The sequence below is a fragment of the Filicampus tigris genome, chromosome 18 (genome assembly GCF_054856515.1).
Source record: "Filicampus tigris isolate MCC_2025a chromosome 18, RoL_Ftig_1.0, whole genome shotgun sequence".
NCBI lineage: Eukaryota > Metazoa > Chordata > Actinopteri > Syngnathiformes > Syngnathidae > Filicampus > Filicampus tigris.
In genome coordinates, this window is record NC_141234.1 from 1,239,021 (window position 1) to 1,252,605 (window position 13,585).

At 50.0% G+C, this 13,585-nt stretch overlaps 3 protein-coding genes across 3 annotated transcripts; all 3 read left to right on the top strand.

The window, feature by feature from the left end:
• The first annotated feature begins 29 nt into the window (after positions 1-29).
• glmp (glycosylated lysosomal membrane protein) lies at positions 30-2,802 on the top strand. Its single transcript, XM_086013860.1, has 7 exons — positions 30-196; positions 582-746; positions 825-923; positions 1,020-1,175; positions 1,355-1,573; positions 1,654-1,931; positions 2,310-2,802. Exons 1-7 carry the CDS (start codon positions 116-118, stop codon positions 2,482-2,484), a joined length of 1,173 nt encoding a protein of 390 aa, XP_085869986.1. The 5' UTR covers positions 30-115; the 3' UTR covers positions 2,485-2,802.
• A 1,065-nt stretch (positions 2,803-3,867) lies between these two features.
• bop1 (BOP1 ribosomal biogenesis factor) lies at positions 3,868-9,501 on the top strand. The gene is made up of 16 exons (XM_086015164.1): positions 3,868-4,108; positions 4,833-5,033; positions 5,108-5,164; positions 5,446-5,600; positions 5,680-5,797; positions 5,868-5,969; positions 6,079-6,291; positions 6,810-6,971; positions 7,061-7,141; positions 7,222-7,291; positions 7,835-7,967; positions 8,032-8,224; positions 8,311-8,602; positions 8,687-8,771; positions 8,890-8,997; positions 9,082-9,501. The coding sequence occupies exons 1-16, from the start codon at positions 3,956-3,958 to the stop codon at positions 9,233-9,235; spliced, it is 2,277 nt and encodes a 758-aa protein (XP_085871290.1). The 5' UTR covers positions 3,868-3,955; the 3' UTR covers positions 9,236-9,501.
• An 804-nt stretch (positions 9,502-10,305) lies between these two features.
• Positions 10,306-13,284, top strand: ntaq1 (N-terminal glutamine amidase 1). Its single transcript, XM_086015165.1, has 7 exons — positions 10,306-10,533; positions 11,420-11,547; positions 11,977-12,076; positions 12,187-12,237; positions 12,348-12,496; positions 12,829-12,953; positions 13,033-13,284. The coding sequence occupies exons 2-7, from the start codon at positions 11,489-11,491 to the stop codon at positions 13,155-13,157; spliced, it is 609 nt and encodes a 202-aa protein (XP_085871291.1). The 5' UTR covers positions 10,306-10,533; positions 11,420-11,488; the 3' UTR covers positions 13,158-13,284.
• Positions 13,285-13,585: the final 301 nt, after the last annotated feature.

Sequence of the window (13,585 nt, forward strand, 5' to 3'; positions counted from 1 at the left end):
TTCCCAAGTCACAAGACGGGAAGGAAGCTCAGGTGACGAGCGAGGCGGCTCCTGGGGGCGCGGTTTGTGAGGTCAGCTGACCTCATCTGAGCTCACGTGACAAGTCACAACAAAGATGGCGGCCGCTCGGCGTCTGGGCGCCGCTTTGCTGTTTTTGTCGATTTGTTCGTTGGAGGCGGCTTCGTTCACCAGAAATGTAAGGAAACTTCTCGAACACCACTTGAACCAGAATAACATTTTGTCTTGATCGAATCGAAAAAGCGTTTTCTACTTGAGCCACGTCAACGTTTGCCATGTGCTTGATCGAACGACGGCGTTTTTTGTTTTGTTTTTTATAGTTAATTAACATGAAGCCTTTTGGCCGTTTGATCGGTGGATGCTATCACGTGTTTGACGAGAAACCCATCATATGTGGAAGACGTTTAATGTGCGTGACGAGTGCTGATGGCTTGGCTGGTTGAACGCGATAAGCGCTGACCTCATCAAATCGCCTGTGGAGTTCCTGTGGAAAGTGGCCCGTGATGGCGTCATCAGCAGTCTGTGAGGTTGATGGTGACTGTTGATTGTGTTGACGTCACCAGCTGTCGGTGGAGTTGAACCCGGGCTCATCGGCCCCGCCCCCTGGTGGCGACCTTCTGCACGTGAGAGCGCTGGGCGACAACGACACGCTGCACTTCCTGTTCTGCAGCCAGGGGGCGCCCGCACTCCTCTTGGTCCACACCAACGTCACTTCCTCCCACGTCTTGGTGCGACCCGCCCCTCACACGTGACGTCATGACGAGGGCTTTTGGAGAGCTCCAACTTTCTGCTTGTCTTCTTCTCAGGTTGACTGGCAGCGCTTCTCAAGCCACAACGCCAGCGACAGCCTGCGGGTGGAGCCGGCGAGCAGCATCGTGTCCAGCACGGCGCTTGTCTTCAGCCGGGTCAGTACTCGCACTAGTCGCGTCATCACGGGTCTTGCTCGTCTTCTTATTAGTGTTGCTCATGGCTCTGTGTGTGTTTTTGTGTGCGTGTGTCAGCTGTTGGAATATAAGGATGTCAACAACACAGCGGAAGTGCCCTTTGAACTTTTCCCGCCATACCAGCTGCGTAACGTCACGTGGTCGGCGATGGAGCTGTCGGGGGCGGCGGCCCGACTGTGCGGCACCGTGGCCCAAGGTTCCGTTTGTCTGCACGTAGGTCACGCACACACGAATCCCCGTATGGTGAGTAGGGAGCAAGCGAACGATCGAACGTTCGCCCGTTCTCGACTCACCGATCGCAACGACGTGACTTGGAGTGGAGGAGCCGTCTACAAATATTCAATGCATCACCGATGACGTCATCAACGTTGAGTGTTTGTTTCGATCGGCAGCTGTCGGTGTTTGAGCGGGAGGGGCGTGACGAGACGTGGCCCCGCCTCCTCCACACGCCCAACTCCTCCCAGGTGGCCGTGCGGCTGGACGGCCTGTCGCCGAGGTCGGAGAGGTCACGCTTCCTTTTGGAATTGCAGACGGTGGGCGGAGCCTATCCCCTCAACACCGTTGGGGTTCATCGCTCCATCGACGACGAGTTCACGCCGTCCATCTACAAGGTACGCCATCTCCGTCTTGGCTAATGTGTCCGCGGTCCATAGTTAGCATTGTCACCGAGCGTTGACGTCCGTCCCCTCAGGTGTCCGAGTGGACGTCTGGAGCGAACGAGAGCTCTGCCGACGGTCGCGGCTTCGTCCTGTGGAAGCAGGTAGCGTACCGGAGTTCCCCGCCGGCGCTGGAGGACGCGTCGCCGTGCCGTCACTCGGAGCCGCGGCGGCAGAGCGGCCGGGCCTTGGCGGAGGCCGGCGGCCTGGCGCTGGCCTTCTTCGACGACGAGCGGGACGACGTCTACGGACTTAACATCAGCTTCGCCGTGGCGGGGGAACCTTTCTACGATGCCACCAAGTTCCTCAGCTGGTTGGTTCGGCTCCGGTTACTTTTCTCCTTTCTCTGCCTCGTCTTGTTTTCCAACAACTTTTCCGTCCAATGTACGCCTTTGAAGGCGAGTCGATGTGCAAACGTCTTCGCGCCCCAAACGGGAAGTGCACCATCGAATGTGACAATGATAAACAGAAGCGTTCTAATTATCTGCAGTACTCCTGCTTCTTTTTTTCAATAGATACATTTTGAAATGTTTGTCTTGTCATACAGCATTTCATTTTTTTTCTGTCTTCATCACCGTACTCTCAAAAGACACTTTGTTGGGATTTTTTGTTGCCTTTTTTCAGTCGCCTGTCTCAAATGTGCTGTAAGGGAGCCGGTGCTGAATGAATCCTTTGTGTTGTTGTCGGGCAGGACGGCTGCGGTCGGCGTCGGGCTCCCCCCCGCCGACACCTTCTCCCCTCTTGTGGCGGCCATCATGGCGATCGGTCTCGGCGTTCCGTTCGTCATCCTGCTGATGGGCGGAGTCTACGTGTGCTTGCGCAAGAGATCGGCGTCCTCGGCGGGCAGCTACGAGCCCATCAACTGACGGCTGCCGGTCAGCCAATCGGATCGCAGGGACTCTTTTAAAGTCACTTGATTTGTCACCTTTGATTGTTTTTATGCTTTTTCCTCTTTTTAATCTTGCACACACAGATTTGTTTTTTATACAAATAAAATGATCATGTTGATCCTCACAAAACAAACAATTGATGACCGTCCTGTGTCAAACATTCCATGATCGCATTCTAAATGTTTGTAAACAATAAGGGGTGCCGGAATGCGAGTGACTAAAACTGATCTGAAGTGACACCATGAAAAAACGTTCTCAGTCCTCCAACAGTCTGCATAGATTTGCAGTCATACAGATGAAACATTACCGATTCCTGAAATGAGTTTCATTTTTAAAGAAAAAATAAAACCCACCTTTGTCATGTACATAACACGAGATTTCAACTCTGCATCAAGCATTAAGGGTATGTGGGCAGTGCAAAAAATACGCACAACTCTGGGGAGAGACTTCTCTCAACGTTATTCACACAAATATATTTGCGATTATTTTAATGTTATGTGTGCATTTATCATTTGTAAATATTCGATTCTGCTTGTGAAGTGTCGAATACGTTTTCGTGGCTCAGCGGGCACGCGCATTTAGATTTGACCAACGTCACGCCGTTTCAAGATAAAACAGCAGTACTCATCATTCGCTTGTCGAAAGGCCATCCCACATTCGTTCGCTAGGGGGCAGTGTTGTTGTCTCCATTGAACGGGAGCGAGCTATCCTGTTTCAACATGGAAATTGAAAAACGAGCCTTTATCTGATCTTGTATTATGTGTTCATTCAAGATAAAACAAGCTCAAGGGAAGCAAATTACGGTCGTATTTGTTTCCTCGGTCGTCTTGAATAGAACACACAATAAAAGATCAGAAACGGCTCGTTTTCCGTTTTTCAATTTCCATTTTCCCCCATTTACGGTCGTATTTCTTTCCTCGGTCGTCTTAAATAAAACGGATAGTAAAATTTTCAGAAACGGATCGTTTTCCGTTTTTCAATTTCCATTTTTTTCATATTTTCCCAAAACGGGAAATAGCTCGTTCTGAGAGTGTAGAACATGTCATTTTGCGGGAAGAAGAGAAGAAGACATTTGATCGGTGCATTGGAAAATAGGAAACTGAAACTGGATTTGGTTAAAATGCTGAATAATAGGGAAGGTTGCCAGCTTCTATATAGTTATTCAAAGGCTACAGGATTGGTTAGGAGAATTTGAGAAAATATTATAAGGATTGTTAGATGTGTTGGTTGTTATTTTGTTTACTGTTGTTGTTGTTGTTATTGTTATTGCTTGATTGGTTAGGTATGTACAGTATTACGTATTTTCACTCTCCTGGGGTATTAGTTTTCTTACCAGTAAGTGGCGGTAATGCACCTGAAAGTTCCTATTATTGGCGACAGCAACACTGCCTCATAGCGGCTGGGATTTGTTACTGTCCACCGATGTGGTGTCAGTAAAGTTTTGGCTATGACGTTGCCTGACTCGTTCACGTCGTGCAGTGCGATGGCAGACACGCGGAGGGGCGAAAACGTGGACGGGGACACCATGAAAGTTCCAGAAAGGAGCCAAAAGAAAAAGGAGAAAACCAAGCGGGTCGCCGAGGACGACGAGCACGACGAGGTGACGCACCAACGCCACACGAAACGGGACCCAAAAACAACCGGAGCCGGTCTAGCTAGCTGGCGGCTGCCTGTTAGCATGTGAATCGGAAATTGACCATCTTTAGCGGCACGATCGAGCCTGGCTCCGGCTCAGTGCCAGCCTGGCTCCAGTCGATTCCATTTAAAACCCTGGGGGGAAACTTGAATTTGCACCCAAAGTACAAAGAAAAGAAAAAAAAAGTCTCCACACAAGGTTTACAGCACGCCGTTGCGTGGAACGGATTCACTCCCAAAGTTACCTTTGCTTACTTGATCTAACGCGGTCTCATTGAACGCAGCAGCATGGCAGTGATGAGACGCACATGCTGTACATTTCGTCGTCACACGTTTCGAGTAGAACACGCAGAATGGAACTTCACAGCTGCCATTGGGTTCCTCAAAGACGTTTGGTCTCTCCTCCGAGTAGGCTTCATGCGTGCAACAGAGCCGTCCAGTTGCCATCAGTGAAAGGTCGAAATTGCTGAAATGACCGACAATATCCTAAGCAACCCATGACAATTGTGCTTATGAACTTGTGCGTTTGCATTCAGATGTTGTAGCAAAGTCCTTCAAAAGCTTTTCATTGAATCGTATGCAGTCTGCACTTTGTAACTTGTTCACTATTTCCTGGTGTCGTATTTGTGCTGTACTGTGCAGGTGGCGTCTATGTCCTAATTGTACCGTTTACATTTGACATGTTGCAGCTCTTCAGCCTTAAAGTTTGCGACAAAGACGACGCTGAGGAAGAGTCGGGAAGTGAGGAAAGTGTTTTTTCAGGACTCGAGGATTCCGGGAGCGACAGTGAGGAGGAGGAGGAGGAGGAGGAGGAGCATGATGGCGGCTCACACAAGGATGATGATGATGATGATGATGATGATGATGATGATGAGGTGGCGGCGGCGCAGGTAGCATTCGTTGTCGTTCTCCTCATTGCATCTCCCGTGTCTGTTTGTCACATCTGTTGCGTGTCGACTTCCAGAACGACGGAGGCGGCGAAAAAAAGGAAGAGTACGACCATGACTCGTCAGATGAAGAAGTGAGCTGTTTCCTTAACGTCATCAAATACAATAGAAGCGGTTTGTTCTCGTCAATATTGAGGTTGGAGGCCAGCGTACTTTGAATTGGGATGGCACAAGTTTGAAGGGCAGCTCAAAAATCCTAGAGCCGCATTTAGAGCTAGAGATAGACAGATGGATTTTTTTTTTTTTCACGGTCGGTACCGATTAGTAGTAGTGAAGGAGGCCGACATTCGTCAAAACGCCAAATATCGGTCTATCCCTAGTGAGAGCTCACCATGTCTCTTGTGGTCAACGTCAGGACATCCGGAACACAGTGGGCAACATTCCCATGGAGTGGTACAAAGACTTCCCTCACATCGGCTACAATTTGGACGGAAAGAAGATCTACAAGCCCATCCGAAGCAAGGACGAGCTGGACCAGTTCTTGGATAAAATGGAGAACCCCGACTACTGGTGAGCCGCCGGCGCGGGCGCTCGGAAGCCGCCGCGGGCGGACGACGCTTACGTGCTGACGCTAACGGCTTGTGCGCAGGCGGACGGTTCACGACCAGCAGACGGGAAGCGACATCGTGCTGTCTGACGAGCAGGTGGAGCTGGTCAAGCGCCTGCAGAGAGGACAGTTCGGAGACGCCAACTTTGACGAGTTCCAGGTAAGGCGCCCGGGCGCTCTCCTCAGCCTCGCCCGCCTAACCCGCTAACGCCTGCCCTCGTGCCCCTCAGCCCTCGGTGGACTTCTTCACCAAAGACGTGATGCTCCATCCCGTCACCAACAGGCCGGCTGACAAGCGCAGCTTCATCCCATCGCTCATCGAGAAGGAGAAGGTAACCTTCCCTAACGTGCGCTCGGAGCCTGGGAGACGGCTCGGCTCGGCGCGGCTCGGCTCGGCTCGGGCCGGCGGCTTGACTGACGTCGGCCGCCCTCCGCCTTCAGGTCTCCAAGCTGGTCCACGCCATCAAGATGGGCTGGATCAAGCCTCGCCGCGTGCGGGACGATAGTAAGGGGCGCTACTACGACCTTTGGGGCAACGAGGACTCTTCCCTCGTGGCCCAACACAGGATGCACCTGCCCGCCCCCAAAATCCCCCTGCCCGGCCACCACGAGTCCTACAACCCTCCGCCGGAGTACCTGTTCACAGAAGAGGAGGTACGTCCGCGCCGCGTGCTCCGGCGCGCGTCGACGCTACCGCTAGACCCTCATGCTTTTTTCAGGGCCGATACCGATTGTTAGGAGTAGAGGGACCGATAACCGATATTTGGAGCCGATACTCATTTTCAGCAAAAAGGATAATATTGGCATCAAAATCTAAAAAACAAAGAAAACTCTTGACTTTGTTGAAACGTCTTTAAGCATATGTTTATTGAACAATTTTTCAGATTTTCATGATGTGGATTTTTTTTCTAAATATTACGATACATTTTTGACCATATAAATCTTTTATCAAATTCCAACAAAAAGTTCAGGGAGCACACCAGGGTCGTCTGCATGTCTTCAAAAAACTTGAATGAAAACTTAAACTATACCTCCACATCGTTTTCTACAGCAAATGTAGTCCGCAAAAAAATTCAAATGAACCTTTCAGATAGCTGCTGATTATCGGCGCCGATAATCGGCCCGGCCAATAATCGGCCAATAGTCACCACTCCACCCGACCTTGTCCGCAGCGCGCTCTGTGGGAGCAGCAGGACCCCGCTGACAGGAAGTTGCCCTTCGTTCCCGTGGCGTTCCCCAGCCTCCGGCAGGTTCCCGCCTTTCCTCGTTTCATCCATGAGAGATTTGAGCGCTGCCTGGACCTTTACCTTTGCCCCCGCCAGAGGAAGATGAGGGTAACGCCCCCTCGGCGCCTCACCCCGCTGCCGCCGGCCGGTAGCGGCCGCGCCGCTCGCTAACGCTCTCGTCGCCCCGACCTCTGCAGGTCAACGTCGATCCGGAAGACCTCATTCCAAAGCTTCCTAAACCCAAAGACCTGCAGCCCTTCCCCACCACGCAGTCGTTGGTAGGTGCGCGCGCGCGCACACGCACACGCGCGCACACAGGCTGAAGTGAGGCATGACTGGTGCGTCCACCTGTGTTCAGGTTTATCGTGGTCACAGCGGTCTGGTTCGCACCATCAGCGTTTCCCCATCAGGACAGTGGCTCGCGTCAGGTAGGTGCAAACGGGCTCACCTGGTGGGTGTCGTTAAAAAAAAACTACTATTAAAGATGAAAGTTCTTCTCGTTTCGTTTTTACAAAATGATTGTTTTGTACTTTTTTCGTGCCTTGTGCAAAGTCCAATTGTTGTGTCGCTTGCGCCGCGGCACCCTTGACGGACGCCTTGGCCAATCACGGCTGACCTGTTTTCTGAATGGTCGCTGTGAGCGGTTGTGATGTCATTTTCAGAAGACAAAATGGCCGCCCCCTGAGATGGCTAAAAACGTGTGCATTTTGCTGCTCAACTTGTATTCCGCAAACTCAAAATCAATCAGAATGCCGTGTTTCAACGAGTGGGACTGCTGCGAACATATTCTTGAACAAAATATGTTTGGGTTGACTTTGGCTTTAACTTTTCTAGGTGCGCGTATACTTTTTGGGTGTTCTGATAATTGTTTGTTGTTGTTTTTTTTTTTCTCGCTGCTCAAGCATGTGTTGTGATTGAGCAGGATTGCCTGACTCGACTTGTCTCCTAAGATGGCGTCGTTCCTCTTTCAGGAAGTGACGACGGCTCCGTCAGGTTCTGGGAGGTCAGCTCCTCTCGCTGCGTCAAGGTGGTCCGGCTGGGCGGAGCCGTGAAGAGCGTCTGCTGGAACCCCAACCCGTCTGTGTGCCTGCTGGCCGTCGCCCTGTAAGGACACGCCCACCGCCGCGGCCCGGCGGGCTCTTTGAATATCATCTCCGTGTCTCCGCAGGGACTCGCTGGTGTTGATCGTGGCGCCGTCGCTAGCGGAGCGGCAGGTGCTTTTGTCCTCGGAACGTCTGCTCGCCGCTCACCAGGAGGACGAGCCGGCGGCGCCGGCCGGGCCGGCGGGGCCCGTGAGCTGGAGCGACGCGGAAGGCGAGGAGCATCAGCAAGGCTTGCGCCTGAAAATCCGACATCCCAAAGTGCGCCGCTCGCCCGGGCCAGACGCGGCGCCGCTCTGTGGAGTGCTTTGCCCGACCGACGTTGACACTCTTGCTGTCCGCCGTAGGCCGTCAAGCAGCTGGCGTGGCACGCCAAGGGGGACTACCTGGCCTCGGTCATGCCGGATCACTCCAGCCATCAGCAGGTGTTCATCCACCAGCTCAGTACCAGACGGAGCCAGAACCCCTTCAGGCGCAACAAAGGCCTGGTTCAGTGCGTATCCTTCCACCCCATCCGGCCCTACTTCTTTGTGGCCACGCAGCGCAACGTCCGCATTTACAATCTGGTCAAGCAGGAGATGACCAAGAAACTCCAGGCTAATTCCAAGTGGATTTCCAGCATGGCCGTCCACCCCGGAGGTGAGTCGCTTGGTGTCTGTCGGCGTGCCGCCGGCGTGCCGCCGGCGTGCCGCGCAATATTTCATCTCTCTGTCTGGCGCGCAGGCGATCACGTCATCTGCGGGAGTTACGACTGCCGACTGGGCTGGTTTGACCTCGACCTCTCCACCAAGCCTTACAAGATGCTTCGGTGGGTAGCGTGCCTGCGGGCGTGCCTGCGGGCGTGCCTGCGGGCGTGCCTGCGGGCGTGCGAGCGGGCGCTCTTTCTTCTGGCTGGCTCTCATGGCAGCGCCGCTTCCTGTGTGCAGGCACCACAAGAAAGCAGTGAGGGGCGTGGCCTATCACAGACTTTACCCGCTTTTCGCCTCAGCGTCCGATGACGGATCCGTCATCGTCTGCCACGGGACAGTTTATAAGTAACTGCGCACACTTGCGCCAAGTTTCACAAGTCACAGACACGCACACGCATGCTAAAGCCTCCCTTCTACTTCTTCTTTCAGTGACTTGCTGCAGAACCCGCTCATTGTTCCCGTGAAGGTTCTAAAAGGTCACATGGTCACTCACGAACTGGGTGTCTTGGATGTGACCTTTCACCCGACACAGCCTTGGGTCTTTTCATCCGGTGCGGACGCCACCATCCGCCTCTTCACCTAATGCCCGCCCCGCCCCGCCCCGCCCCGCCCCGCCCACCTCTCAGCCATTGCTTGGTGTGCAATATTGCTTTTCTAATAAATGTTTTTTCCCCAAATGTTTTTTCCCTTGGAAGCTCCGTTGTCCCTGTTGAAATCCACCATATGGTTGACGCTCAGTCCTACATGCGGGATCTTTTTGAGCAGTGATTCCCAAAGTGTTGTACTCCAAACAATCATTGGCCAACTACACTTGAGTTTTATTAAACTATGTAGTTCAAGTTTCCTATATTGAGGTGCAAGTGTTCATGTTCATACATCATGTTAGAATGGCCAAACAATGTCACTTGAATGGTGTCGAAGATTTTCCAAGGCCCTTTGTCATCACTTGACGGCGGGACCGGGGGAGCTGGTGCGCGTCGCTTTTGGCCTACCGTCGATGTGCCCGTCCTGTGAATACGTATTCTCTTGGGTCCTGCTCATTTCATCCTCAGGGGGTGTGAATGGATCGCGAACCGGACTGTCGCCGTCGTTTCGGAAGACGTTTGGCCTCTCGTCCGAGCGGGCTTCATCGGTTCGCGCCAGCCTGAGTTGGTGTGGAAAACCCAACGCAGTCTCTCATACGACTTTCAAATCCAAACTTGAAACGCAAATGTTCAACATTGCCTACTCACTACTGCAATGCGTAGCATTTTTAGTTCTGTAGCGTTCTGTTTTTTTTTACGGTTGTTTTATTGATGTGCAGTGTCCTCTCGGGTCTGCACAGGTGCTTCCAATTCAAATGAAAGCACCCGTTTCCCAGGCTGTCCTCCGTGTTCAAGTTGCGTACGGGGGAGCCCGAGTGAATTGAAAATATGGGGTTTTGAGACCAATTTCCTGAAACTGGTATAGGCTACTTGTTTCGCCTTGGGAGGCTGTGATCACTGATCAAGCAGGAACCGCTGCTTCGCCGTTTCCACCGCATCCTTGAATAGAATGCGCGTGAACGAGGGAGGAGCATTGCATGAAACCATAGTTTGCTTTTACGTCTTTTTAAGTCAGTTAAGTTTTAGCGATAAGTCACACACACTTGATGCTTCTGACAGTGGGTCAGTTATGTTTGATACATTATGTTTCCCGTTGGCGCCGTAATGACAGCAGTTATATCATTGTGCGCTAGACGGCAGTATAGGCTTAATGTGCGCTAGCTTACAACACCAACAAGTGAGTGTGTTGTGCCGGAGGCCAATGCACTAATGCGGTTCGAAAAATAAAAGCGACATCAGCTTGCAGCATTACTGTTCCTGCGTGACTTCTTGAATAACAGAAGGCAGAACAGTACAGGTACTGTTGTTATGCATGTTGTGTATCATGAATTGTTATAGTATTCATATATGATGACGACTGAAGAACACCCGCGTAGCACTGAACTGACGCGATTTCGTTGCTGATACTTAGGGCTAAATATTTTATTCATAAATGCAAGTATAGCAATCAGAAACCGACCTTTCCACACTTTTCACATTGATACAGTGTCCTATGTTAAACTATTAAAAGACTCTAGTAACGTAAAGGCTCTGAAGACGAAGATTTATTTGAATGTATATGAAACCCCTGGCATCGTTATTATTATTTTGTTACTCTGTTGTGTTGTACACTAGTGTTTAACTAACATAACTGTTTGGTACTTATTTGGTTGAATAAAGATTTCAAAATTACGGAAGAATGTCTGTAATGTGCCCACGGACGTATTGAATAATCCTGCAACCCAGCAATTTATTCTCAAAAGAGAAAAAAAAGAAAAAAATATATATATATATATATATATATATATATATATATATATATATATATATATATATATATATATATATATATATATATATATATATATATAAAGAGAGAGAGAGAGAATTTATACATATTTTTTTTTAACTTTGTAACTTTTTTTGATCATTAAATCAATTTTGTATACATCCATGAATGTGCCCCTGAAATTACAAATAAAGCTTTTTGCAAAAGTTAAAAAGTAGCTTCCGCCAGACGACTCTTCAATTTAAAAGCTATTTCATCATCTGCAGCTTGTAGAGACGAAAGGTCGTCTGAATCACAACAATTATAATTGAAATACTGTATATATAAAAACACATATGTACTATATATTTATTTGCATTTACAGCAATACAGAACTTCATTGGTTCTTTATCTTGTCTTTGTCATTGGTTTTAAGTTGAAAGAAAATCGGATTTGGTGTCGACTCGAAGTGGAAGCTTTACGCCAGTGTTGTGTTGGTCCAAACATGACGGAAGGCAGAGTCACACCAGGGCAGGACGAGTGTGCTTACAGCAGCTGTTATTGGTAAAGAACAACACAATCTGTCTAAATATCGTTCGCCTAGATTTCATCAAGGTCCACGAGTTAAATGTTAACGTTCTGTGTATTGTTCTTCTCCATTTGATCGCGTGTGATTCAGACACCTGATTGCATTGTTCACCATTTGTGACACTTATGACCTGAGTGTTTAGCAGGGATGGCGCTACGCGAGGGCTGATGGATGTAGCCCCGTGAGAAATGTGTGTAGCCCCAGTTAAGCCCCTCCAGCATTTTTCTAAAATAGAAATGATTTTCTCCGCCCCTGGAAAGAAAACAGTCCTGGAGCTGTTTAACATTACATGTTAATGAACCATGATTGTTCTCATAGCTACATTTCATCGAGTCACGTAGGACAAGACTACTTTTGCCTGTCAAGAAAATGTGAACAATTCCGTTCATGTTGTGTGTTTGCAGTGAAGAGAATGTGTGGAAACTTTGCGATTTGGTCCGTACGCAGAGAAGTGCGCCTCTCCAAGAACTCTTCGTGGTGTTCATCTCGAACGACAACAGAACGGTGAGATCGGCCGGCCCATGTGCACCCTCTGGAAATTGGGACGTGCAGGTGATGTGCCTTCACGATGCAGTCAATGGGCCGGCCTTGAAATAGGCTTCTTCTGCCGTCAGGTCCCTCTGTGGGAACAGAAGTCGGCATGCGGAGAGCAGCCTGTGATTTGGGTAGGACGGCGCCAGGTGACCTGATGCTAGTCAGGACCTGGTCCGCACGCTTGAGCGAGCCGCGGGCCGCAGCCTCATGTGTCAAGTGTGCCGGCGTGACGTCTATGCAGGATTATCACGTGGTTCTGCTTCACGTCCGGGCCGGGGCCGAGGCCGCCGTTTACGATCTGGACTCCGTCCTGCCGTTTCCCTGCAGCCTGAAGCTTTACGCCGCGCGAGCCCTGCGCACCGACCACAGCATCCGGCCTGCTTACCGCAGGTAGTGGGGCTGATGTTCTTGCGCGTACACTTGCACCTTGACTTACCAGTTGAATTTGTTCCGAAACCGGGCTCCAAAAAATGACTCGTGTAACAAAGCCAGTTTACTCATTGCGTTGAATTGAAATGCTATTGTTCCAGGCGCCCCAGTCTCAAAACACAATCTTTTGTTACATGTTTTTGATTAGGAAAAATAGCGCTGTACTGTAAAATATAATATAACTGTGTATCGTGGTAGACTGTAGACTTGGCACTCGAAAGTCAAGGTAGAGCTGGACACGCTTTCGACTTTTAGAAGGAACTCTCCTTGACGACACTGTTAATGTTGAACAGGAAATTGCGTGTGGTCCCTGCCGAGTGTTTCCTGTTGAACTTCGCCTCGGACCGTTCACACATGAAGAATGCTGATGGGTCCTGGAAGATGCCCCCCCCGCCCTACCCCCCAATCTCCACTGCAGGTCAACATTCATGTGTAGAAGACCGGTGCTGAGCCAGCGACCTCTCCGTGACCTCTGTTGTAACCTTCTTCTTACGCAGACTCTCACATGAACTTGGATGACTTCATCTGCATGGAGCCCACCCGCGGATGGGGGAAAATTTTTACTTTAGACCACTTCCTGCGGCGCTACACCAAAGACTTGCCATCGCCACCATTCTCATAGCGTGTGTGAATGTGTAGTGTGTGTGTGTGTGTGTGTGTGTGTGTCTGTCTGTCTGTCTGCCTTTGGATGCTATTGCTAATTGTTCATTGATACATTTACCACAATAAAACTCGTGTTTCACATTGTTCACATGACATGTAACATCAATTATCTGGGTATCAGATAGATAGATTGATAGAGAAACAGTTAAAACAAGAAAAAAATTAATAAAAATAGTAACTCTACAGAAGCGTATTTCTGTCAAAGCAGAAAAAAATACCACATACTAACACGATAAATTTCACGAAAATTTGTTCTAAACGAAACAAAGCTTTGCCTTCCGATTCATTTGACTGGCGGAGATCTTTGCAGGTGTCCGCTGATAGTGTAGTGGTACACACGCCTGAGTTGTGTGCGGGCAGCGTGGGATCGATTACCGCTCAGTGACA